The sequence below is a fragment of the Rattus rattus genome, chromosome 5, assembly GCF_011064425.1.
Source record: "Rattus rattus isolate New Zealand chromosome 5, Rrattus_CSIRO_v1, whole genome shotgun sequence".
In the NCBI taxonomy this organism is placed as follows: Eukaryota; Metazoa; Chordata; class Mammalia; order Rodentia; family Muridae; genus Rattus; species Rattus rattus.
The window spans coordinates 97,315,380-97,341,617 of NC_046158.1; the positions used below are offsets into that span (position 1 = coordinate 97,315,380).

General features: G+C 46.0%; 1 protein-coding gene across 1 annotated transcript; it reads right to left on the reverse strand.

The window, feature by feature from the left end:
- Positions 1 to 836: 836 nt before the first annotated feature.
- Positions 837 to 20,931, reverse strand: Rmdn3 (regulator of microtubule dynamics 3). Its single transcript, XM_032903951.1, has 13 exons — positions 20,840 to 20,931; positions 20,339 to 20,532; positions 17,897 to 18,089; positions 17,448 to 17,591; positions 9,666 to 9,951; positions 8,760 to 8,862; positions 6,217 to 6,277; positions 3,817 to 3,892; positions 3,598 to 3,675; positions 2,932 to 3,030; positions 2,732 to 2,785; positions 2,257 to 2,337; positions 837 to 1,565 (listed from the first exon to the last, which is right to left on the reverse strand). Exons 2-13 carry the CDS (start codon positions 20,523 to 20,525, stop codon positions 1,512 to 1,514), a joined length of 1,416 nt encoding a protein of 471 aa, XP_032759842.1. The 5' UTR covers positions 20,526 to 20,532; positions 20,840 to 20,931; the 3' UTR covers positions 837 to 1,511.
- Positions 20,932 to 26,238: the final 5,307 nt, after the last annotated feature.

Here is a 26,238-nt window from a genome sequence, read left to right on the forward strand (position 1 = left end):
TTCAAGCTTGGGAGAAAAGCAATAGAATAGGTAAGCTGAAAGTGTTAGCAGCTGCTAAGGGTTGAAGAGATGAAGACTTTTGTTTTTAAGTTAGGCGTAAGGCTAAGAGAAACAGAAAACCTGAAAGGCCAGGGAAGCATTGGGACCTCCATGGACATGGCTAAGCAGTTAAGATTGCCCGCTGGCTTGTTCTGTGGAAGGACTGAAATTTAGTTCCAGCACCCATATCAGGTAGCTCACAAACAACTTTATCTTCAGCTCCAGAAATCTAACTCCTTTCTGACCTCTGGGAGCATTACACGTGTGTCGGTGCGTGTGTGTGTGTGTGGAGGGGGGGTGTTAGTTAGTTATGGGTGCTGAGATAAGAACTGGGCCTGGCCCTCTGTAAGAGCAGCCAGTATCTGTGAGCGCTTATAAAGTAATGAATTAAAGATTAGGATTTTTGCGGTTGGGGATTTAGCTCAGTGGTAGAGCACTTGCCTAGCAAGCACAAGGCCCTGGGTTCGGTCCCCAGCTCTGAAAAAAAGAAAAGAAAAGAAAAAGAAGATTAGGATTTTTTTGTCTCAAACCCAAGTTTTATAGTATTTGATAGGAAAAATTTACCCCTTTAGAGATAGCAGTTTAGAGCACGTACTGCTCTTCCAGATAACCTGAGTCTGATACCCAGTTCCCATGAGAGGTGGCTCAGAATGCTTAGAACTCTAGCTTCAGACCCGATTCCCTCTCTGGCCTCCTTCAGGCACACAAGGCATGCGTTCACATGTGAGTGTCTTTGTTGTCAGTTTCCTCTGGAAGAAAGGAACTCTGAAGTTGTCAAAAATAACAGAAACAGAACATACCTTCTAATCAAATTTAGTTTATTTCTAATTTGTACCAAAAAATATTCCAGGTACCTCTTCAGATAGATCACTTTCAAAATATATTTATAGACCCTTTGCCAGTGCTGTCATCCCAAAAGCTGCCAGAACTCTGGAAGTCCCGTGGTCCAGCCCTCAGCCCAGGAATATAGGTAGAGTCTCCATGATGGGTGGTAAGAGAGCAGTACCTGGGCTGTGCTGGCTCCTTTCCTCATAGGTAAGGTATGACATTAAAGGACAATAAATACGTGTTGAATATTAGCAAAAAAAGATTACAAGTCCTATGCTTTGTTGCCGTGGCTCTTTGAAGTTCATCTACCTCACTGGCAGCTGGAAGACAGTTCTGCTGCTTCGTTCTCAGCTCTTGGCCTTCTGGGCTGTGTCCACACTAAACCCTATGGCTATACTGTCTTGATTTTTCAAGAATTCACTTAAGAGGAAGAAAGCAGAAACCTTAGCTGCAAGTTCATTCCCCGATTTAAATTGTGGTAGAGTAGATTAGTGATAACATAAAAAACTGAGGGGTGGTGGTGGTACAGTCAGATCTCCAGGGGCCAAGACATCTTGCTTGTGAACTCAGTGGAGTCACAGGGGGAAAAGCAACTTGATTTTCTCTTCCGCATTAAGTAGTGGCCCCCAGTAATTGAAATGTGATTATTTTCCTAAAATTACTTCCAGTTCTTCCAGGTCTTTTTGGAAAGCTGAATCCTAGAATACAAAGGAAACAAATCTAGTATAGAATCAGAATTAAGCTTTTCCCAAATCAGTAGAAGTTGACAAGGGACCCTTTTTTCTGTTTTACTGAGCCATTACCAGTCTTCCTCCTAACTCTCCCCATGATAGCTTAGAGTCTGTGCAATCTGTCTCCTCCCTTGGGAGAGACTGCATGTTGGAGACTCTGCACAAAAAGGTAGTAAACTTTCATTCCTAAGAAAGGTGACTCTGGAGATATCCGTATTTAAAGGCTCTTTAAAAACTTTACCAGCGTCCGGGAAGATGTCAGTAAGTAAAGCATTTGCCTTTTAGTTTTAGGGTGTGAGTGTGCAGAGCTCAGAACCCACATCAAAGCTAAGTGCAGTAACAGCCATTGTGGCCAGTGCTCTTCAGGGAGATAAGACAATGTAGAGGATGCCCTGAAGCTCTCTGGCCAGCTAGCTCTGCATGCACAGTGGCCAATAACAAACTGAAGGTGAGAGCTGACACCCAAAGGTTGTCCTGACCTTATGAGTCATGATGGAGGCCATGGCCTCCCCGCACAAAGCAATACCACCTAGGTTGTGGCATATTGATGTGCTCCTAGTACTTGGGAGGCTTGTGGTCAGACAGAAGCCAGCCTAAACTACATTTTAAACACTGTCTTTAAAAAAAAAAAAAAAAAGAAAAAAAAATTTTTTTTTACCTCATTAGTGATGTCTGGCAGCTCCTGAGCCAAATTCAGCCACTTTCTAGCTTCAGAGTTTTTTCCTAATTCTCTATAGCACTAAGAAAGAAAGAACAGAAGCTGAGGATGCTGGGGCCCACCCTTATTCTCAGCACTCAGCAAGCCTACGCAGGTGGGTCTCTTACATGCTAAGGCAGCCTGGTCTACACATCAAGACCTTGTTTCAAGAGTAAGAAAGGGGGGGAAAAAGATATGGTGGTTAATATCTATAACCTCAGCATTTAGGAAGCAGGAGTGAGAGGACTGCTGTGAGATAACGGTTGTCTGAGCTATTGGGACTCTTGTTACTAGCCCACCACTCAATAATAGCTCTCGAAAACACAGCTTCCTGGCATAGATGGCTCAGTGGCTGAGCATAGACTGTAAGTTCCCAGCATTAAAATATCCCATAAATACAAAATAATATTTCCTTCTGTGTTAAAGGTGGATTTACCTTAGAAATATATACCCGTCCAGCTTTTGAAAACCCTGGCTGTAGCTCCTCAGCCTGGAAAAAGAAAACCACTTTGTTTTATTAAGAGGTTCGTAAATTCAATTCAAGCTGAAGTATAGGTGCTAGAAAGCTCTATATCTTCCCCATCACGGGTCCCAGGAACAAGCCATTGTAGCTTCCACCCACCCTTCCCTTCATACCTTGAGGAAGCTCTGCAGGGCATCCTGCACAGTGGCACTAAGGGGGCTTTCAAACAAGGCTGTAGCTGTTTTTTTCTCCAACCAGCTCAAATGAGAAACCTGCCGTCAAAAAAAAAAGGGGGGGGGTGAACTGGCATGTGCCTGTAACCCTAACACACTAGGTACATGAGAAATCAAATCCCATCTCCAAAAACCAGTTTCAGGTTACCAGGACTGCTCGGCAACGTAAGGCTGCCACCCCAGACCTGAGCAGTACTCATGGGTGAAGGAGAGGATCAACTTCCTTCGGCTGTCCTCTGACTTCCACAGGCTCCATTGTATGTGTGCACCCACATACGAACACACACATGTATATGAAGTTTCTTGGATTGGGACATGTAGCTTAAGTGACAGAGGGCCTAGCATATGTGACTTCTTAGATTTAGTCACCAGTACTATCACAAAATCTCTTTGGAAATGGTAAATACAAAATGTTCTTCATTAAAAGCAATACCTAGACTTGATATCATTCACCTGTAACCACAGCCCTCAGGCTGGGCTACATACAGCAGGGTCATCTACCAGCAGCACGGGCAGTTCAGAGGAAATAAAAAGGCAGACCAAGAAGAACCTGAAGAACTTGCTGGAGATTGGTGACAGGAACATCTCGGGCCTTAGATAGCTCACCTGGTAGCACCACCTGCCAAGAAGAAAGTGACCCCTGGGGTCTTCTGGCTGAAGTTCAATGGCTTTGTCCACATGTTCCTGAGGAGAAAATACAAGCTAACATCAAACCTAGGGCTGCTCAGAAAAGAACAGCAAAGCCCTGAGGCTGTGGGAAAGCCAATCTAAGGGAGCAAGGAACCGGACTGGGCCAGCACAAGGGAAGGAGAAGCCTGTCCTCACCTTGAAGCTAAAGCCACTCTGGATACGCTTCGAGATGCCCTCATGCTCAGCCAGCTGACCACAAAGCACTGCATACCTAAGGGGGGAAGCAGCAAGCTGAGGGACAAGGACTAGACTATCAGTGCAGAGAATGTATAGTTACACTTCACTCCACTTAAGCACAATAGAAATGTATTTCTCATCTGTAAGTAAATCTTTCTTCTTAGACTCATGGTCTCTGTTAATAATTAGTGGTATTTCTCTCCCTGCCTGGACACCAACCACCCAGAGTAAATCTCTCCTTTATTTTGGAACATTTAGTCAGGTGAGATGGCACATTTCAGTAATTACACCACTCACAAAGGCAGAAGGCTTGTCTCAATTTGAAGCCAGCATGTGCTATGTAGCAAGTACCAGACTAGCAAGGGCTACCATAGCAAAGCCCCTGTGTAAAACAAAACATAGACAAGGTCTTGGCCTGGATCTTTAAATGTCCCTATTTTCATAGAGCATAGTCACAAGTATCATTACAACTTGGCAACATAGCTAGATTACTGCTTAGTGATTTGCCATAGTGTGAGCTTCTGAGTTAGACTTGAGCACCACAAACAATCTGAAAAGTAAGCATCAAACTATAAGAGGTCTGGTGCGTTCTTGTTACTACCTTCTGGCCGTGTGTTTAAAGGTCTCTTTAGTTTAAGAAACAGACAGGTATCATTAGGCAGGAAGAAGTATATTCTCAGCATGGTCAAATGAGATGTTCAAGGATTTTTGTTAACTTGAGATCCAATGGAAAAAAGGAAGAAATCTATTTTAGCCCTTCCCCCACATCCTCCCTGCCAGGGGAACAAATCAGTCTTTGTCTTATTGGGGCTGGGAAATGTAGCTCAGGGGTAAAGTATTTGCCTAGCATATGTAAGGTCTTTGTTTAGTGACAAGTGCCATTTGAAAAGCCAGGAGTATCCAACCTTTTTATGTGCATCTGTGTATAGCTATGTGCATATGAGCACATGTCCACTGAGGCCAGAAGAAGGTATCAGATTGCATGAACTGGAGTTACAGTCAGTCTTAGCCACACGATTTGGGAGCAGGGAACTAAACAGGAAACTTCTGGAAAGCACTATGTGCTTCTAACCACTGAACTGTCTCTCTAGCCCTTAATTTAAAAAAAACAAAAAACAAAAAACAAAAAAACAATTTGTGTTTGTAGACACATTCCATAACACACAATGTGGAGCTCCATGACAACTTTGTGGAGTCAGTTCTCTCCTTCCACTGTGACATGTATTCTGGGGATGGAACAGGTCCCCAGGCTTGCCCTGCAAGTGCTTTTATCTACTTGAGCCATTTCACCATGCCCAAAACAAACTTAAGGACACTATGGACAACTGAATTCAGTAGTAGGATGCACTCTCCCTGTACAAGACCCTGACTTCATTCCCCAGCACCACACAAACATAGACACCAGAAGACCTTACTACCTGAGCTCTGCCCACAATACTCAGTACTAGAAGCAGTTGATGTCTTCCCATGCCCAAGTTTCCTCTTCATATATTTGCTAAATATCTTGGGGACAGGAGGTTGTATTGGACTCATTTCTAAACTGCTGTTCCTTAGGACTAGGTTTTCATCCTTGAGAGCCCAGGGAAAGCAATGATACCTAGAAAGTTACCTGGCTTCTGAGCAGAACCTTTGCACGGAAAGTTTTCAGCCATAGATGGAAAAATACAGCCTCTCAGCTTACATCTGAGGGTAGAGATTTGAAAAGCAGAGGACAGTGGAAGAAGAAAGAACCTTTTTTTAAAAACCAAGACAGATGCTGGAATCAGGGCCCAGGACATGAGGCCTTGGCACCTGCCTGTTGGCAGAATGTCTTCTAGAGACCACAAAAGGACTCACTGTGAGAGTCTTGGGTTTATTTTTGTGTGGTACTGAGTATGGAACCCAGGGCCTTGTGTGTGCTAGGCAAACATTCTAACACTGCACTATTCCCCCAGGCCAATAAACTAATAAATTAACTCTTGAACTTCTTGGGTATAAGCTCTTATCTTTTTCTCATGCAAACCAAGCAAAGAAGCCAATGTCTGCCACCAGCCAGGGATCACAGCTGAGGAAAGAGCTTTTGCAGGATAGGAAATGCAAGTTATCCCAGCTTCCCTTGAAGAGCCGAGAACCAAGTCTGTGGCCAGAGTGACTCTTGGAAAGATATCCAATCCTCTTAGCCCCAGCAGAATGCAGCTTGTATATTTCCCTTGCCTTACCCTCCAGAGCACACCTCCCTGATCCCTGACTGGAGTTTGGTGAGGCCCTCAGAAATTCAGAATAGTGTTCCCCTTCCTGGTTCTTGAAGCAATTGCCTCTAGCCAGGTTAAAGAAAAGGGTCTAACTCTGCCTCTTCCTAAAACTGCAGGATATTATTACCACAGGTGGCTTGCGGCACTCTCATCTCCTTTCTTCAGAGCAGCCTCTGCTTCTTCTTTTCCTGGAAGACAGAGGCATATCGAGAGTTAACACAGGCCCAAGCACCACACAAGCAGCCGTCCAGGAAAAATGAATGCCCACTTTGACTGCATACAGCTTCTCCCATCTCTCCACCAGTGAAAGCCTAGCTCTGTGTTTTGGTTTTTGTTTGGAGGTTTGGGCTCCCCATGTAGCTCAGACTGGCCCAGAACTTGAGATTCTGAGATTTCACATGATTTCAGATACTGAGATTACCACATGAGCTATGCCTGGCTTTAACCTACCATCTTTTTATACCTACTTGATGTTCTTGAAATCAATTTTTGCACTTCAAATATGAAAAAGGAACCAACAGAAACTGTCTCCGACAGACTTTATTCTGTAAAGTCTGTAAACAGGCTTAAGGATGTTTATGTATCACTAAGATATTGTTCATATTTTATTCATAAAGGTATTTGTGATTTGATAAAAATTCTTTGTTTTGTTTTTTTATCAAAACAGGGTTTCTCTGCATAGCCTTGGCTGTCCTGGAACTCGCTCTGTAGATCAAGCTGGCCTTGAACTCAGATCTACTTGCCTCTGCCTCCCAAGTGCTAGGATTAAAGGTGTGTGCCACCATCACCAGGCTAATAAAATTCTTTAAAAAGTCAGTTGTGGAAGCAAAAGCCTATAGTCCAAGCATTTAGAGACTGAGGCAGGAAGGTCATAAATTTGAGGTTACCCTGACTACATAGTGAAACTCTCTTTAAAAAAAAAAAAAAAAAAAAAAAAGATTGGGGATGGCTAGAGAGATGACTCAGCAATTAAGAGCACTGGCTGCTCTTCCAGAGGACCCAAGTTCAATTCCTAGCACCCACATGGCAGCTCACAACAGTCTGTACTCTGGTTCCAGAGAATCCATCACCCTCACACAGACACACATATAGGCAAAACACCAATCAGTGCACATAAAAATAAATCTTTTTTTTAAAAAAAAGAAAAGTCTGGAAGATCTGTAGGGAACGGGACTAATGACTAAGTAGATAAAATGCTTGCTGTGGAAGTGTGAGGACTATAGTTTGGGTCCCCAGCATCCATGCCCTAGACGGACACTGCAGCCTACCTGTAATCCCCGCACTTGGGAGACAGAGATGTCTAAGTGCCTGGCTGGCCTGGAACTCTGTACACCGAGCTGATCTTACACTTGCCATGGCCCCCTCCAGTGCTGAGATCACAGCCGTATCCAACTCAAACTTTTAATAAGAATAAAGTCCAGCAGGCAGAGGGGAGAAATGGTCAGAGGAAACCCTTTGGGTTGTTGGTACCAAGAGATCAAACTTCAGCACAAATGCTGGTCAGAAACGTCACCTGAAAACTAACAAGTAAAACAGTCTTTAAAGTCTAGGCATATTTTGCCTACAGATATGTCTGTGCACCACGTGTGTGTCTCACGCCCACAAATGCCAGAAGAGGGCATCTGATCCCCTAGAACTGGAGTTACTATGTGGGTGAGCCACTATGTGGGTGCTGGAAACTGATCCCAGGTCCACTGGAAGAGCAGCCAGTGGTCTTCACTGCTGAGTCATCTCTTCAACACCCACAACCTTTTCTTCTCCAAATGTAGTGGTTCTGCCCTAGGGACAGAGGCAGAGGTAAAGGATTGCTGATAAGCTGGAGGCCAGTCCAGCTTATGTAGTCAGTTCCAGGACAGCTAAACCTGTCTCCAAGAATTTTACTTTTAAGGCAGGGTCTCATACAGTTCAGGCTGGCCTCAAATTCATGATCCTCCTAAATGCTGGGTACTGGTCTATGCTACCAACACCTAGCTGAAAGCAGAAACCTTTGAAGAGAAAACTAATAACTGGACCTGACATTTTCAGGGTAACTTAGGCTGGCCTCACACCCATATCGGTCATCCTGCCTCAGCCCCCAGAATGGGGATTGTGGTGTGGGCTGCCACACCCAGATCATCTTTTTTTTCAAGTTCTAGATTCTCTCACTTGGTGACTGACAAGGCCAAGTCCTAAGGCTGGCACAGTTCAGTTGCATGCTTCCTTCCAAAATAGAGACTTAGGAAACAGACTTACGAGATAGATCCTGGAGACTTATATAAACCAGCAATAATCTCTCTTAGGTGCTCATGTACGTACTACACTCATCTCAGAACCTCTGCCCTGCTGACTCGGGATTCCTAAGCAGCAGGCAAAAACTTCCTCTGGTTAAGATATGGTGTCCCTTCTTTCTGGTGGGGAAGTCATAGCAAAGACTAATGTGACCACAGGTTACCATTAAACAGGACAAGCACCCATGCTAATCAGTCACTATGACGAGCAGAAAAGCAGACCTTGCTATCTCAAAAACTATCTTCAGAGGAAGCCAAGGGCCTTGGAAGCCAGTTTGTCCTTGCTGAGTATACTATTCCTGTCCTGACAGATCTTTGTGGTTCCCCTGGGCCTCAAGCAAATGGGCCAGCTATATCTGCAGTCAGCTGGTTACATTCCCATCGGGTACCTGTCAGCATTTACCATTTAGGGCATATGACTTCTTCTCGCTCTCCTCCTCAGTAAGCTCAGTCATGTCACTGTAGGCCCGGGCCAGGCGCCACAGAAAGTCTTGTCGGCTCCCATACTACAGACCAAAAGGGAATAAATGAGTCTCCTCGGCTGTGAAGAATGGGGGCCCTGCTCTCCCCCCACAGGTAGGTTTGTTTCCAAGACAGTGGTATAATCACTGACATCAGGTACCCCCTCCACGACTGGCACAGTAACTGAAGACATTATCTCTAGTTGACAGCTAGCACAATCACAAGATAAGAACATAAAAAGCCAGGAGGAAAGGTCAACTCCAAGAAGATATGAGATATAGCAAAAGAAGTTTAGGCTGACATGAAACTGTTCATTACAAAGGAGAATTCTGCTAGGCACAGTGGCATGCACTCAAGAGGCAGAGGAAGATGGATCTGTAGGAGTTTGAGGCCAGCCAGGGCTACTTAGTTAAACCTGCCTCAAGGGGTGGAGGATGGTGTCTATTTTAGGGGGATTTACATAATAAATTTGGCTTGTGAGCCTGAGGGAATTGTTGAGTGACCTACACAATGTCACTTGTAATAGAGATTTCAAGTAGGGCATGTAGACTCGACTCTGTCTCAAGGAAAACTGAAGGAACAGGGTGTGGTGGGGTTAGGGAAGTCACAAGTATTCCAGTCCTTTGCACTCTTCCCCCGGTAAAGAGACAGGGCTCCCTGGAATGTACAGGAGGCAGAAATCATGCAAGAAGCGAAGGGACAGGCAGTACACTAGCTTCAGGACCTAGGAGATGCGTGCAGAAGCAGCCATCTCATCCCTCTCAGCCCCGTGTAGCTTTGTCGGGTTAGAAACCCCATGGGTCTGTTCCCTGGGAGTGTCAGGTTCAAGGAAGGAGGGCAGCCTTACCGCCAGCTTATTGTTGAGCAGCAGCTGGAAACCTTCCTGCTTGTTCTGCTCATTGCCCTGGTGCAGCTCATCCGCCTGCTGCAGGAGCAACTGCACATCCTCAAGGCCTGAGGAGTCATCATCCTCTAAGGCAGCAGACGCCGGACTTGAAGCTACCTCCATATCAAGGTCCAGAGAATCCTTCCTCCCCATCTTCACGGTCTCACAGCTCACTTCATCTTCAGCATCCTCACTCTCCTTGTCAGAGTCCCGCTCATAGTCAGATTCTGCATTGGCTGTCGTATAACTGGCAGAGGATTAAGGGACAGGGTTAAAGAAGAGGATTATTTAGCTCGAAACTAGGGTTGTTCTCCAGCCACAGAAGGACTATTTAGCCTTGTCCACTGAGCCAGATCATTTCTTCTATCTCAAGGGCAGAAACTACTCCTTAAGAGAAGACTTGAACTACAAGCTAGGGAGAATGACCAGAGAAGAAAATTTCTAGCCAGCTGGGTATTGTGTGCTGGTCAGGATCAGTATACAAGCCTCTGTTCAGCTACACTCCAACCGCAGAGGGAAGCAAGGAGAAGAGAACAGTTTAGAGCTAATCATCCTTATTCGCTAAATACGTCTGCCAGAAGCTACCTGTGTGGGTAGTAACACATCTATAATCCCAGCACTTGGGGAAGTAGAGGCAAGAGAATCAAGAATTCAAGGTAATCTTTGGTTACACAGAACACTTGAAGCTATCCCGGGCTATATAAGACCAAACAAAAAGACCATCTCCAAAACAAGACTAGTGAGATAGTTTAGTGGGTCAAAGTGCTTGATTTACAAGTCTGATGACCTAAGAAGTCCAACTCGTGTTTGTCCTCTGACCTCCACGCATTTGGCAAGTAAATGCCCATGTTCATTAGACAATAAAAAACTCAATATAATAAAAAAGAACTACGGCTGGGTCAGGTGATATGTGTTGACACTAGATTATCTGCCTGTCATGCACAGAAGGCCCTGGGTTCAATCCTAAGCACTAAAACAACAGAAAAATTGGGGAGGTGGGATGGAAATGATCTTAAAAATACAGGTAGACCTGATCAGAACTATACTGATGAGCTAGGGATTGGATATCAATATATAGGATATCAGGATATTGATCCTTATCAGCCAAACACATCTACCAGGAGCTACCTGCATGAGCAGCACCCACACATTTCTTCCATTTCTTTCTCAAATTTCTACCTGAGACCAAGTCTACAATCAAACCTCAATAGCAGTAAAGGAAGCCTGGGAAATGTGGAAGAGTGGCAGAGGTTTTCCAGATGCAAACAGCCAAGGAAGAAGATACAAACATCCTCTAGAATAATGTCTCTGGGGCTGCTATAAACCAGGTGGTTTCTAAGAGCCAACACCACAGAGGAAGCCAAGTATCTTAGTTCTCTGTCCACCAGCAGCTAACAAATGCTAGTTAAATCATATAAGATATGGGCCTGGGACAAAGTAGGATTTCCAGGGGCCAGAAACAGACACCCGAGAGCCCTCCAGAAGCACAAGGAAGAGTTTACATTTCATTTGAGAGCCAACCTTCCTCCCTGGAGAGAAGAATAAAGGCAGGTTGCCTGTGACTGCAACAGAAATCAACCAAACAAGAGAGTCTGCCCACATGAGACAGCCTAACATCTGGCCGAATGCTGTAGGCAAAAGCACTGCCATCTGGAAAGCCTCATGGAGAGGCTCCACAGGCACCAGGGAGAGGCTGCTGGAGCCCCAGTCTAAGCACGTGGCTACTACTGCTTAGAGCAGCTTCTATCTGAAAGGCATCCAAAGCATCAATCACAAGAACCTACATGAGCCAGGCAATGGTGGCTCATGCCTTTAATCCCAGTTCAAGGCCAGCCTGGTCTACAGAGAAAGTTACAGAACAACCAGAGCTACACAGAGAAACCCTGCCTTGAAACCAGACACAGAAAACCATGCATGATATTTGAGGGTCATCCTAGTATCTTTCCTCCTGCGAGTTTGCAGTAAGAACTTGGAGATTTAAGGACCAAGGAAAAAGTATCAGACTTCAAACCAATCTGAGTACTGAGGAATGAGCCTTTACAAGTGCAAGCTAGGGAAACTCCAGCTGAGCTTGGACAATATCCTGCCCAAGTGAGAAAATCAAGCCAGGGTGCACTCTGCCTAGCCAGGGCCAACGTAAAGTAGGCAATGCAACTGCTGTGAAGAGCTTGAAATCTCTGTGACTTTCTTTGCTACAAGAGGAGAGCTAGGCTGAGGAAGTTCAAACATGAGATTGTGCCTCCAGCACTCCCAGGATGCACTGCTCTGGCTCTGTTGCCCTTTCCCTGGGGCTTAAAGGCCAGGACTCTAATAGCCAAGGAGCTAATGGGGTGAAAGCGAGCAGAGCACCATGAAGCAGGAAGTTGAACAAGGGAGAGCTTTGCACCTCAGCTCTACCTCAAGTTCTATCACACAAGCTCAAGCCCCACATCATGGCTTTTAAGGGCCTGAAAAGAGATTTGCTATGCCAGGGTTACTCCCACTACTTACGACATTCCCTTACCTTCTACCTCCAACCCTTGTGAAAATCTACCAGACGGGATTTCAGTGGTTACCATGCCCCAAGGCTTCTGAGGTAAGTGCTCAACAGAAACAGTTCCCACAGTGGACAGGAGACTAAGCTACTTGTTTTTAATTCCTGACAGAGAGCTGAGCCCAGGACACTGAGACAGGAGCAGGCCTAGGTCCTAAGCCTGGGACTCTCAATAGTAAGATAAGCCATTAAGACCTGAAGGAAAGAAGACAAGGAGTGAAGATAGAGGAGAACTGTGGCTGGGGTGCCAGGGAAGCTGGTATTTAAAGGCATGTTGGGTTCTTCAGAGAAAATATCAAGCCACGTTGGGTACAGTGTCTATGAACTTACAGGGAATAAGTTCATAAGCCTGTACAATGACTCTGCTTTTGCCACTGACAGTCAACATCTGGAAGCACAAACTTGTTATTGGAAGAAAGAAAGAATACAGACAGGGTAAGAGACAGTTTAGCAAGTAAAGTACTAAGCATGGTGACCTGAGTTTGAGCCAAGGACCAGCATGATGAAAGGAAAGAATCCATTGCTCAAAGTTTCCCTCCACACTTGTGTGTGCACACACAAAAGAAATTAAATAAATGTAGAAAGATTTGTAAATAAAAATAAATTTTAAAAAGAGAGACTGCAGTTGGTGGTGGTTAGTGATGGTGGTGGTTGGTGATGGTGGTGGCAAACGCCTTTAATCCTTGTGCTTAGGAGGCAGAAGCAGGTAGATCCCTGAGTTTGAGGACAGCCAGGACTACACAGAAGAAATCAGTCTCAGAAAAGAGAAGAAACAGAAGTTGTACCCCTCAATAGAATAGCCTACCAAATCATCCCTTAGAGGAACTCCTACCTCCATAAAGTACACATGCTTAAAGCCACTTCGGAGTTTGTGACCTCCTCCCAGAATTTCCCTTTCACCTATATGGCACCTTCCATGCCAAAAAAAAAAAAAAAATTACTCACTATGGCCACTGCCCCAGCCAGCAGCCAGCTGAGCCAGAGCTTGCCCACCAGCAGCTTTTATGTGTCACAGGGTCAGTCAGGGGCTGAGCCTAGCGTGGCTATAACTAAGAAAGCCATCCACACCTTTGCTGCCCTACCTGCCCCACTGAACACCACATGCAGCATAGCTCAGTCTGACCCACTGACTCCAGGAGTTAACTCGTTTATGTTACTTCTTGAGACACAGGGTCTTACTAAGTATTCTAAAGTAGCCTCAAACTTACTACTGTAATTCTAGGCTGGCCTTGAACTTCTGATCCTCCAGCCTCAGACTCCTGAGTGCTGAATTACCAGCATGTACCACTGTCATGGTTTGAATATGCTTGGCTAAGGGAATGGCACTATTTAGAGATGTGGCCTTGTTAGAGTAGGTGTGTCACTGTAGGTGTGGGCTTTAAGACCCTATCCTAGCTGCCTGGAAGCCAGTCTTCTCCTAGCAGCCTTCAGATGAAGAGGTAGAACTCTCAGCTCCTCCTGCACCATGCCTGCCTGGACACTGCCATGCTCCCATCTTGATGATGATAGACTAAACCTCTGAACCTGTAAGCCAGCCCCAATAATGTTGTCCTTTATAAGACTGGCATTGGTCTTGGTGTCTGTTCACAGCATTAAAACCCTAACTAAGACAATCACCATACTTGGCTGACCCTACAAGTTTGTATAATTTCTTTAAATCATCAGTTAAGAGGGATGTTGGTGGTATTCTTGTTACTGCCCAGTAGTTTCTTCTGTATTAAGCTTTTCTTAAAAAAAAAAATAATAATAATAATAATAACAAAGTAAACAAAAGATCATGAACAGTCTGAGTTTTACATTTTGAACTTGAGAAAAGTTCTCCTTCTGTTCTTGCCTATTAAAAAAGTCAACCAGGGGCTGGAGAGATGGTTCAGTAATAAAGCACACTTGTTGCCCTTGCAGAGAAACTAGGTTTGGTTCCCAGCATCCACAAGATGTCTCACAACCATCCATTAGCTCCAATTCCAAGAGATCTGATGCCCTCTTACCTCTGCAGGCATCAGGCACACAATGCTGTACATAACACATGCAAAAAAAAATTCATACACCTAAAATAAATCTAAAAAACAATTACACTCGGGGTTGGGGATTTAGCTCAGTGGTAGAGCTCTTGCCTAGCAAGTGCAAGGCCCTGGGTTCGGTCCTCAGCTCCAAAAAAAAAGAAAAAAAAAAAAAACAATTACACTCAAACAGTTGGAGAGATAGGCAGTTTAACTCAGCAGTTAAAAACTTTTTTTTTTCTTGGATCCAAGGACCCAGGATCTTTCGATTGCTAGGCAAGCGCTCTACCACTGAGCTAAATCCCCAACCCATGTAAAAACTCTTTTTTTTTTTTTTTTTTTTCTGAGCTGGGGACCGAACCCAGGGCCTTGCGCTTGCTAGGCAAGCGCTCTACCACTGAGCTAAATCCCCAACCCCCATGTAAAAACTCTTAATTGTACTTGCAAAACATCTTGGTTCAGTTCTCAGCACTCACATAGCAGCTCACAATTTCCTGTAAGTCCAGTTCTGAGAGATCCAATGCCTTCCTTCTAATCTACACAGGCTCCTGTATGTGGTACATAAATTTACACAGCCACAGACACACACATAAACACCAATCCTTCAAAACAGGCTCATGGGCTGAAGGATGGCTCCGCCGGTAACAGTGCTTGCTGCACAATCATGAGGACCTCAGTTCAAATCCCCAGAAGCCAGATGATTTGTGTACCTGTAACCCATGCTATGGGAGGCAAAGACAGGAAGCTCACTGGGACTTGCTAGCCACCAGTCTAGCCCCAAGTCCAGTGAGAGACCCTGTCTGGAGGAAATAATGCAAAGGGTGATATAACAGAATCAGATATAAGGGCTTAGTCCTCCTCTAACCTCCAGGTACACACGTATACATAGATCATACACATGACTGACTCAACCATCAGTCTCCTTCCAAGTGACCGAGTTCATCAGGTTTTGTAAGCATAACCTTAGTCCCAGTGCTATCTGTTCTTTCTTTGCAACCCAAATGTGTCACTATTGTCCCTCCTCTAGCATGGTCTAAGGAAGCACCCCTGACATAGCATTGTTTTTTTTTGTTTTTGGTTTTTTTTTCTGGAGCTGGGGACCAACCAGGGCCTTTTGCGCTTACTAGGCAAGTGCTCTACTGCTGAGCTAAATCCCCAACCCCATGACACAGCATTGTTAGGTAAACTGAACAGACTAATTCTATCTCAGCACTCAGGAGGCAGAGACGGGTGGAGCTCTGTGAGTTTGCGGCCAGTCTAGTCTATAGAGTGAGTTCCAGGACGGCCAGGACTACATAATAAGACCCTGTCTGGAAATAAAACAAAACAAAACAAAAAACCCAAAAATCTAGTTCTATTACCCCTCAAATACACAATTAGAAATCAGACCTCCAGACAATAATAAAAGCAAACAAGGGCTGGAGGTCTACAACAAGATTACGCTTATTTGGGCTGGGGTACTCATTAAAGGGTGTGCATAGCATATGTGAAGCCCTGAGTTCAAGAGGCAACGAAACAGAATCAAATCTGCCAGTAAGCCAAGCAGTGTTGGCACACGCCTTTAATTGGGAGGCAGAGACAGGTGGCTCTCTGCGACCATCCTAGTGTACAGATGGAGTTCCAGGACAGCCAGGGCTACACAGAGAAACAGTTTCAGGGTGAAAGAAAAACATCTCCCATTAAAGACCAGTGGCAAGGACATGAAAGAAAAGGGACAGTAAATTTATTCTTAATTTTCGTAGGGAAAAACAAACGAAGGGCTGGGGAGGTAACCCATGGCAGAGCACTTGCTTAGCACATGGGAAGGGCTGGGTTGGTTCCCAGCATGAAGAGAAAATAGGAAGAAGCAGGAAGAAATAACAGCCCCCACAAGACCAAACTACTCCTGCATTTCTCAAGCAGTGTACTGGGGCACCTGAGTCAATGGCAAGGACTACAAGGGCTACAAGTCCCACTGTATGCCTACAGACGCCCTATGTGCCCTGAAGACCACGCCACTCCTCAGACCACAGACATGCCGGCCAAGGGGACAAGGGGATTCACAGAAGGTGGGCTAAGTCTGAGTATAACACTGCTCTGAGTGTCAAAGCTCACCTTCTCCATCTGAGAAACAGAAGAGCAGAACCTGGGTCACAGAATTACCATAAGGATGAAGTTAAAAAATTCCACTAAGGTGCTTAACACACTATTTGAGGAAATAAAAAAATAAATGGCAGCTAGTGTCACAAGGTGTGCCCATAAGAGACAAATCTGCCCAAGAGCTTAACTTGTAGCTGCCATAGGCATGCTCTAGTTACCTCAGCCACTCTGGCCTGACAATGTCTATTCTCTGACTTGTCTATTCCTTAAGGAGAAACAAAGGTCAACAGAGGTCACCCAGTGGAAAAATCAGCCTCTAAGCACCACACACATAGATGCCCCCACCAATGACATCAGACCGTCCTTGAGACCAAAGTTTCTGAATGGCGCTGTAGTTTAAAATGTGAAAGCCCTGGCCAACCTTGAAGGAGACCGTCCTGCGTGCCGCTATCTTACTTCACAGTAAATTCTCCCGTCAGAGCTGCTGAGCACTCGAGAGCCCCCTCCCCAGGGCAATGTCCAGATGCTGCAAGGGTGAGTGGGCCAGACACCCTGAGAGGAAAGTGATGCCGGGGAAAGGGAGCACAGGACAGGCCTACAGATGGGACACACCCTGCTCAGCCACTCAGGGGAAGAAATGAAGTTCTAAAGCAACGCCTGTGATGACACAGAAAATGCCTTAGAACGACCATGAAAAGAAGAGGCCCCAGGCTGAGGAGGTGGCTTAACGTGGAGAGCACTTGCTGCTCTTGCAGAGGACCCAAGCTCAGCCCCAGAACACACATGACTCCTTACGACAATCTGCATCTATGGTTCTTGGGGGATCTGGTGCCCTCTTGCAGGCACCAGGTATAAAAGCAGTGCACTTACACACTGGCAAAATATATATATAAAATAAAATGTGTTTTTAAAAACAATGCAAAAAAGTCCACTCATAAAAATAGCAGATGTGCCTCATAACCACCACTGACATCCCCATGTCTGCATGACATGAACTGGGAAGTTGCTTCTTCAGCCATACCTCGACTTTTCTTCACAATTATTTACAGCACCTGGTTTTGGGTTCTGATAAATACTTTAACAAATACAGTGTAGCTGCAAGCCCAGCTGCCCCGGGGAGAGACAACTCACCCTCCTTCACTCTCCGCATCTGTGAGTGTAGCCCCTGAGGAGGCGGTGAAATACACGGAGCTGGAGCCAGTGGAGTCACTCCTCTCCCTGCCAAAAGGGAACCTGCGCCGCCGAACCACTCTCTGGTTCTCCTCCATATGAGATCTGGGAAGCAGATGCACATCAGGGCCACTCAGCCTGTCCTCCCTTCCTCCCCCTCATTAAGGGATCAAGAGGAGAAAACTCTGAGTATCTGCTCTCAGGAGAGTAAGGGCAGCACCTCAGGCCGCGAGGCTCGCTGCTTCAGGAGGCAGCAACATAATCAGGAAAAGGAAGGAAGCAGATGTGTAGCCTCCTCTCCCTGGGTTAGCAGCTATAGACTGGGCTATAGAACCACCGAGAACAGAACGCACTCCAACTGAAAAGCCACAGGGGGCAGGGAAAGCTGAGCAAGAGCCCCAGGCACTCACCGCACCTCCCCGACAATCTCCCCAGCCAGGCCTTGCAGGCTCCTCTGAAGCTCCTCGACCTCCCGTCGAAGTGCCATAAGACTGGTCAGCACAAAGTCCAGGCGGTCCAGCACCTTCTCCTGGCCTTCCTGTGGGAGGCTGGACAGCATGGCAGCATCTCCAGCTTCACCTGGGATAGCCCGCAACTGTGTCACTGAAGCAAGGGGAACAGGAGACAGAGATACCCGTGATATACAGTGAGAAAAAAAAAGTTCAAATCTAGAATTCTTAAGCATTTGCTTCTCTTCTCTTGCTGTTTTTTATTATTATTATTATTATTATTATTATTATTATTATTATTATTATTATTCATTTATTTTTTATGTATACTGGTGTTTTGCCCACGTGTGGGAATTGAACCCAGGTCAGAGCATTTAGTGCTCTTAACCTCTAAGCCATCTCTCCAGCCCTCTTGTTGTTGTTGTTGTTTTGTCTGTTTATTTTGCTGACACAGGGTCTATGTGGCACCAGCTGTCTTGGACTACGCAGGGTTAAAAGCGTGAGTCATTATGCTGGGCCACTTGCATCTCCTGAAGTTCAATTTACAGAAAAGAATTTGAGCCTCGGGGTTGGGGATTTAGCTCGGTGGTAGAGCGCCTGCCTAGCAAGGACAAGGCCCTGGGTTAGGTCCCCAGCACCGAAAAAAAAAAAAAAAAACTTGAGCCTCACAGCTAAGTCATAGACAAGTTCCAAGTCACTGTCCAGAATAAAAGAAAGCAAACATAAAAATCTGGACCAACAAAATGACTCAGTGGGTAAAAGTACTTGCTTTAAGGCTGACAACCTAAGCTCAATGCCCAAAACCTACATGGTGGAGGAAGGGAACCAGCTCCGGCCCGCAGAAGTGCTGTGACACGTTTACACACTGTTGTGTCTGCACATGTATACACAGAGAGAGACACAGACACACACACACACACAAAACCATTAAGGTGTCGCAAGCTCTAAAGAAATGCTATCTGCTTAAAGAACCTTAGAGCACAGCAGACAGTGTAAATGTCTACAAGGGTGTGGTACTTAGAAAGAAGGGAAGCTGCTATGCTAGAGTCAAAGAAAACCTTTGGCCAGGAGTGGTGGCCTCAGAGGTGGAGGTAGAAGTTCAAGACTATCTTCAGCTACATAGTGTTTGAGTTGTAAAGCCCTATCTGAAAAAAATACAAAAAAAAAAATCTTTAGCCTTATAGTGCCAATACCAACTACCCAGTAAATCAAAACCTGGGTTTGTTCAAATCCATAATTAATATCATCAGAGCAGAGTAAAAAGAAAATGAGCAGTCACCAAGAAAAAAGTCCATGGGGGGAAACTGGCCAAACTCCATAGGAAAAACAGTTACCAAGATGAATCTGTTCATCCTGAACTAAGCATGAATGAGGAACTTGGTAGACATTTAAAGCAATTAGACTAGAATACACAATACGGAAGAACTCAAGAAGGCTGCCCCATGATACAGACAGGCATACATCCCTTGTAAAGGAAGTCTAGGCCAGCAGTGTGCAAGGTCCAGCAAGGAAGATACCTAGAATGTGTAGGCTTTCTCCCAACCCCAGGGGAGGCCAGACTACTAATGAGAATTACAAATGAGCAAAGTACAGGATGGGAGAACATTACCACTCTGTTATCAGACACTGCCAGCTGCAAACTAGGGTGATAAGTCTGCAGACACTTGCAGAACTAATATTTCCAGTTAGCACTGAGTCAGAAGATATATGAGGGCAGTGGCCAGAGAAAACATTTTCAACCAGCGTGGAGTGAGGGGAGCTACACGAGCCTCTGTTACCCAAATAAGGGGAGTGATTAGAAGCCCTAGCTGCTTTGCTGAAATGACTTAACCTGAAGACTTTTTACAAAAGGGAACCCATTGCATCTGCACTGTTGGCTCTCGACCACTTGGCTTCAGCTGCATGAGTGTGCTTTCAGCCCATGTTGTGGAAAGTACACCGGACCAGATGACTAGGTCCAGCTTCGCCGATTACTCTGTAACACCTTGAGAAAGTTACACGATCCTTGTGGATTTTTCTTCATAAAAAGGATTTTTAAAACTTGGATTTCTCTCCAAATACCCTTCACATTTGGATACATATATTCACACCTCTGAAGCTTTTAATTCTTATGGGATTGTTTCTCTTTCCTTCTTTCAGACTCTTCCCCTGTTTAACACACCTCTCACCCAACACTTCTCAAATGCGTTCGGTTGGGGAAATGAACATGACCAGAACTAAAAGTGAAAGCTAAGGTCTTCTTGCATCAAGCTTTCCTGGAATCGGAGGAAAGGGCATGGCTTTCCTTTTCCATAAGTTTTCCTAAAAGAATGAAACTCAGCCTTGCCACTGCCCCGCCAACCTGCTCTGCGAAAGATAGCCGGAACCTCAGTGCCCTCAGTAGGTAATGACCTGTACTCTTACCCTGGCGTCCACGCTCTGAAGTCTGCGCATAGTCCAGGGAGTTGGGCAGACTCTGGCTCCGGCCATGGCGTTGGGTCCGTTTCCATCGTTGACTGTAGAGGACACACAGGAATCCCAGGCCGGCGGCAGTACCAAGTAACAGTCCCAACCCGGCGCGGGAGCCGCCCAGGGCCCCCAGTCTAGACATAGTGTACCTGCAGCCCGCGTGAGAAACAGGAGCGAACCGAGAGAGTCATGAGCCAGGTCCTCCATCCCCGAGGCAGAACCCGTTAGCCACGGCCTCACCCAGGTCCAGCCCTCAGGTGCCGCAACCCCCTGCACAGACGGACGCCCTGCCAAGGGGCAGCAGCGCCGCTCCAACGCGCCCCATCCCAGTGCAGTCGGGCTTCTGCGCCACTGGCCTCCCAGGACATGGCAGCCACGCAACCGGCTGCACACTCTCAGCCTTCCGGCGCCCCCGAAACCCACGACGGTCCGCAAGAGACCAACTCAGACCCTTACCCAGCCGCCAGCCACCATGGCAGCAGCAGCCACCACGGATTCACGCTGTCAATGATCTTGACGTCCTTAATCCGCGTCACCTGCTCGGCGCACGGTGAGAGGCGCGTGGAGATGACGCACGAGGCTCTGCCTCCCACCTGGGTTCTGTGGGCGGGGCTACATCTGCAGTAGGACGCTGTTCGAGTACCAGAGCTGGCAAAGCCGATCTGTCTGCTGAGTGGACTTTACCCTGCCGTGGGTCCCTGGGTGCTGTGCACAGAATGTGCTCTGCAAATCTCACGCTGCCCCCACCTCTTCTTAATCCGGCTGATTTAGTCGTTTACGGATTTTCTAGTCAAACCATTTGCTCCAAACAACAGCGCCACTGCCAGATGAAATTAAGAGTAAATTGTCGGTTATCGATAAGAAGATGTCCCTACATCGCTGGGACTCGATTCTACTAGCTTTCAAAAACCTGCTTCAAGCCAGGGCGGCTGGACTAGGAGGATCATTGCGAGTTCGAAGCTAGTCGGGAAAAAAATTATATATATTATATATTCATTCTACAGAGCAAGCTCCAGGACAACAACCAGGACTACACAGAGAAACAGGGTCTGATACATAGCTTTTCTGCTATCATCTTTGTTTTGTTTGTTGTTGCTTTATTAAGTCAGGGGATCGATATACAGCCCAGACTGGCTTCCAAGGTCTCACAAATGCTATGCGAATGCTGTACCCCTAAACCACAATACAAATCTTTTTTTTTCCCCCCTTGGGAGGTGGGGGGAGCAGTACTTTTAAATTTTGAGACCAGATCTCAAGTTAGCTTCGAACTGACTCTGTAGCACAGGCAGACCTTGAACTTTGTGATCCTTCTGAATCCCCACTCTACCAAAAGCAAGGATTTATAGGTCTTCTGCTTTGGCCTTCCAAATTCTGAGATTACAGATTTGTCTGGCTACAAATGTATTCACATATATATAAAGTATCTCACAATGTTAGAGAGAGACACAGGTTTTGCAGGACTTACCTAGATAGTTCCATTGTCTTTTTTGTTTGTTGGTTTGTTTGGGGTTTTTTTGTTTTTGTTTTTGGGTTTGTTTGTTTGTTGTTTGTTTGCTGAGATGGAGTTCTTCTGTATGGCCCTGGCTGCCTGGGAAGTTTTTTTCTTTGTAGACCAGGAGGGCCTTGAACTCTCAGAGATCCACCTGCCTCTGTCTCTCACCTTTAAAATTTTGGAGCCAAGTGGTAGTCGTGCCTGCCTTTAATCTCAGCACTGAGGAGGCAGAGGCAGGAGGGTCTCTGAATTTGAGGTTGTCCTGATTTACAGAGTGAGTTTCAGGACAACCAGGACTACACAAAGAAACCCTGTCTCAACCCCTGCTCCCCCTCCCCCAAATCACACTGTGGCTGAATGGACATTAGCTATGGCAAAATGGGTAAAGTGCTTGCTAGACAAAGCGTAACAATGCATGTTAAATACCAGAACCCATGTGACAGCATGAGTCTGTAATCCCAGTTCTTCTGCCAACAGGAGGGCTATGGACATGGGAGACTCTCCAGGGCAGCAACAGAAACCCAGCCTCAAGCAAGACAGAAGGCAAGAACAGACACTAGTGGTTGTCCTCTGACCTCCATACTCACAGGTTTTGGACACAGGAATAAGAACTAATATTTTAGTTAGCATAGAAAGTAATGGGTTTCATTGTGACATTTTTGTATGTATATACAGTCATATTTTATTCACAATCTGCCTGTCATTGTCCACTTTCTCCTTATTCTTAAAAATGAGACATGTTACTTTTATTCTGTAATGTAGTCACCCAGGGTTGGAGTGAACCAGTCTGGTCTCCAGGCCACTCCCAAGAACCACTTCCCTGAGCATTGAGCAGCTTCAAAAAGTCCTGGGCTAACAGAGCTGATCTGATGGGAGCCTGCCAGGAGCCCTGGTCTCCTGTTCTCCCAGTCGCTGGAATCTGTCCTGTTCCCTGCCACAGACCTGTGAGTGTGGTGTGGAAGAGAAGAGACAGGGAGTCCAGAGTTACAGCTTCCCTCTTCTTATGTTCTCTGCTGGACGAGGTATCTTCCACAAGATGCTGAAACAGGCCATGTGATAGCAGTCTTGTGTGGATTTTCCCAGGAGTAGTAGCGACTGATGGACCTAGTAGAGAATGACTGTATGGAGAGTGACGGTGGGGAAGTCCAACTTCCCTCCAGCCCTTGACTTTATCACCATGATAACCTGGTAGCATCCAGGCCAGAACAAGCAGAAGCACAGATGTTGCAGACCCAGTTGCATCAGGACCTTTCAGGTAAAGTCGGAGACTCTAAGTGATCAGGCAGAATAGCGTCAGGACAGCAAGGCAAACTAAAGTCGGCAAAAAGCTGTGACTGTGCAGTTTGGAAAACAGGGTCTTAGCACAAACTATGTGCTCAGAGAGAAATCTTCATGAATGTGGTACACGTGGGAGGGATTTGATGTATAATACAGATGTCACAAGTAATTTTAATAGAAGAAATCCTAGTGGTTTTCATGTACATGGGCAATCATTCCCTCATTCTAAATGTGAAGAAACTCTTATTAGAATGAAATACTGAGAAAGGAATGAATCTGGAAGAAAAATTGACATGTATAAAAAATAAATAAAATGAACAAAAATTGACACATAGTAATTGTGCATATTTGTGGGATACAAGGTAGCACAAGAGCCTATTTCAAAAAGAAAAAGAGGGGCTGGTGAGAATGTTGTGTAGGCGAGGGTGCTGGCTGCAGAGGGTGAACACCTCAGTTCACCCGAGTTTGATTCCTGAAAACCACATAGTGAAAACAGAATTGATTCCTGAATGTCGTCTCAAAACTTGTCCTCAGAACTCTACCTGTGGGCCAGGATTGGGCATGGTGGTGCATCCCTGTAATCCCAGGCCAAAGCAGGAGAATCAACCCAGGTTTGAGACCAGCCCAGCCTACATAATAAGACCCTGTCTCAAAAAGACAAAGGAAGGGCAAGACAGAGAGAGGGGAGGGGAGCAGAGTAGGCTCGCATGCTAGATTCAGCCCCAGTGCCCCAGTGCCCCGCTGCAGAAGCCATCCACCAAAGCTGACAGGAAGAAGGAGACAGGGAGGCCAGGCAGGGAATTCATTTCCTCCTGGATATTAAAGATGTTATCTAGCAGGAGTAAGGCTGCCTGGGCGGCTGGTGCTGGGCTGGGCTATTCAGACAGAGATCTGTGCTAAGGTGCATCAGCAGGCTGGTTTTGTAAATGCAACAAAGCAAACCACCCCACCCCCACCCCACCCCCACCCCATCTTAGGTCTCCTCAGCCGGCTACAGTCAGCTAAAAAAGGAAAGCAGAACAGGCTCCGAACTCCTGCCCAGCCCAGAACATCTTGTCATCCAGCTGGCTCTGCCCAAGAGGCGACACCATTGCGCCTCACAATGCAATGGCAGCCTTACCTGGTATATAACTTCTAAGGTTTTTAGCACACACACACACACACACACACACACGTGCACACAAACACACACAAGGTCTCCGAACTGGGGAGATAGATGATTTAGTTAAGTGTCTATCATGCAAGCATGAGGACCTGAATTTGGATCCCCTGTACCCAAGAAAAACCTGGCCAAAGTGACCTGGACCTGGGGTAGGATGGGGACTGAGGGCAGATTACGGACTCATAGGCCAGACAGCCCACCTGAATGGATGAGCTGCAACCTCCTTTGGAGACCACATCTCAAAAAAGACGATGTAAGGACTGGAAGGGCAGCCCATGAGTGCATGGCTTGGAATGCAACCTGCAATGAATACTTGCCATGAAGAGGAGGGTTTGGATGCCAGAGCATCTGTGGGAACAAGGCAGATTCCAAGCACACTCACAACCCCAGCTCTGAGCACACAGCTCAGAAATCAAGAGCCTCAGGCTGGGGAAGAGACCCTGTCTCAAAGGAATAAAAAGAGAGTGACAGGGAAAATCAGAATCCTCTCTGGCCTGTGTATGCACACAGTTCATATATTAGCACACATAGGTGCATGCATACACACACACACACACACACACACACACACACACACACACACACACAAATAGATACTTAAGAAATAAAGATTCAGAGAGGAAATGCCCAGCATTGACCTCTAGCCTTTAAACACATGTGCAATATCCACATAAATGCATGCATGCATACATATATCACACACATACACACACAGGCACACACACACGTTCTTATTTTTACGGCTCAGCTGTCACCCTGTAGGAAGTGCCTAGAATATATAAAGCCCTGAGTTTGATCCCCAGCATAGCTACTGAGGTGGCTCACTCTCGTTATCTCGGGATTTGGAAACCTGAAGAGAAGGATTGCTCAGAGTTCAAAGCCAGGCTGACTACATAATGAACTCCAGGTCTTCCTGGGCTATATAAAGTGAGACTCTGACTGAAACAAAGAAAGAAAGACAGAGAATTTGAAGTCTCTATTACCTTTCTCTCTCTCTCTCTCTCTCTCTCTCTCTCTCTCTCTCTCTCTCTCTCTCTCTCTCTCTCTCCCACACACTCTACCCATTCCTTAGTGTCTCAGAGGTAATGGCTCCCTGCACAGTGTACTTACTTCTCCTGTCCTTTTTGTCACTTGACCACACATTTTGTGGAAATAAAAGGAACACACTTTGGAAGCAATCCTGAAGCATCCTGTCACGTTGGACTGTGCTGACTCCTGACTATAATCTCAGCACTAAAGGCTGAGTCAGGAAGATTGCAAGTTCTAAGATATCTTGGGCTACCTAGGTAGACTTCCTGTATGGAGAAACAGAGAGAAACAGAGAGGCGGGGATAGATGGAGGAAAGGATGGAAGGAGGGGGAAAGGGGAGGGAAGGAAAGAGAAATGGGGAAGGGTAAAGGGAGGGGATGTAGAGGCTTTCAAAATGAAGTCAGGATGCTCCTGAAGGCTCAGGACTCAGGCATGTCTCAAGCTTCCGCCTAAGAACTTGAGCCCAGCTCTTCAACTGCAGACCTCTGGAACAGCAGATAATTACAGTGCACCCAGAGATTTGAGATGCTTATCGGGACGCTCAGAGATATTTCCACTGGTTCACACAGTCCTCAGTTCTGTGGGTCACACGGTCCCTGTCAAACAACTTCTGCATTCTTTCTCAGCTTCAGAACTTGTTTCCCTTTACCTCTTTATCTTATTTTTTACATTATTATTATTTACGTACATATACATGTGTGTATGTCTATATATGTGCCTGTGCTCAGGTTAGGGACATCCATCCCTTGGAGCTGCAGTTCAGAGCAGTTGTAAGCTGCCTGACGTCGGTGCTAGGAGTCGAACTCGGGTCCTCTTCAAGAACAGTACAATTGTTCTTAATCACTGAGCCATCGTCAAGCCTCTCTGTTTTTATTTTAAGACAGGGACTTGGT

Coding starts and splice junctions, on each gene's coding strand:
- Rmdn3 (XM_032903951.1), bottom strand. CDS start 20,525: ATGTCTAGACTGGGGGCCCTGGGCGGCTCCCGCGCCGGGTTGGGACTG. Junction 18,090..20,338: donor TTCAGAGCGTGGACGCCAGG/GTAAGAGTACAG, acceptor CCCTTGCTTCAG/TGACACAGTTGCGGGCTATC. Junction 8,863..9,665: donor TGCTCAACAATAAGCTGGCG/GTAAGGCTGCCC, acceptor TTTGGTCTGTAG/TATGGGAGCCGACAAGACTT.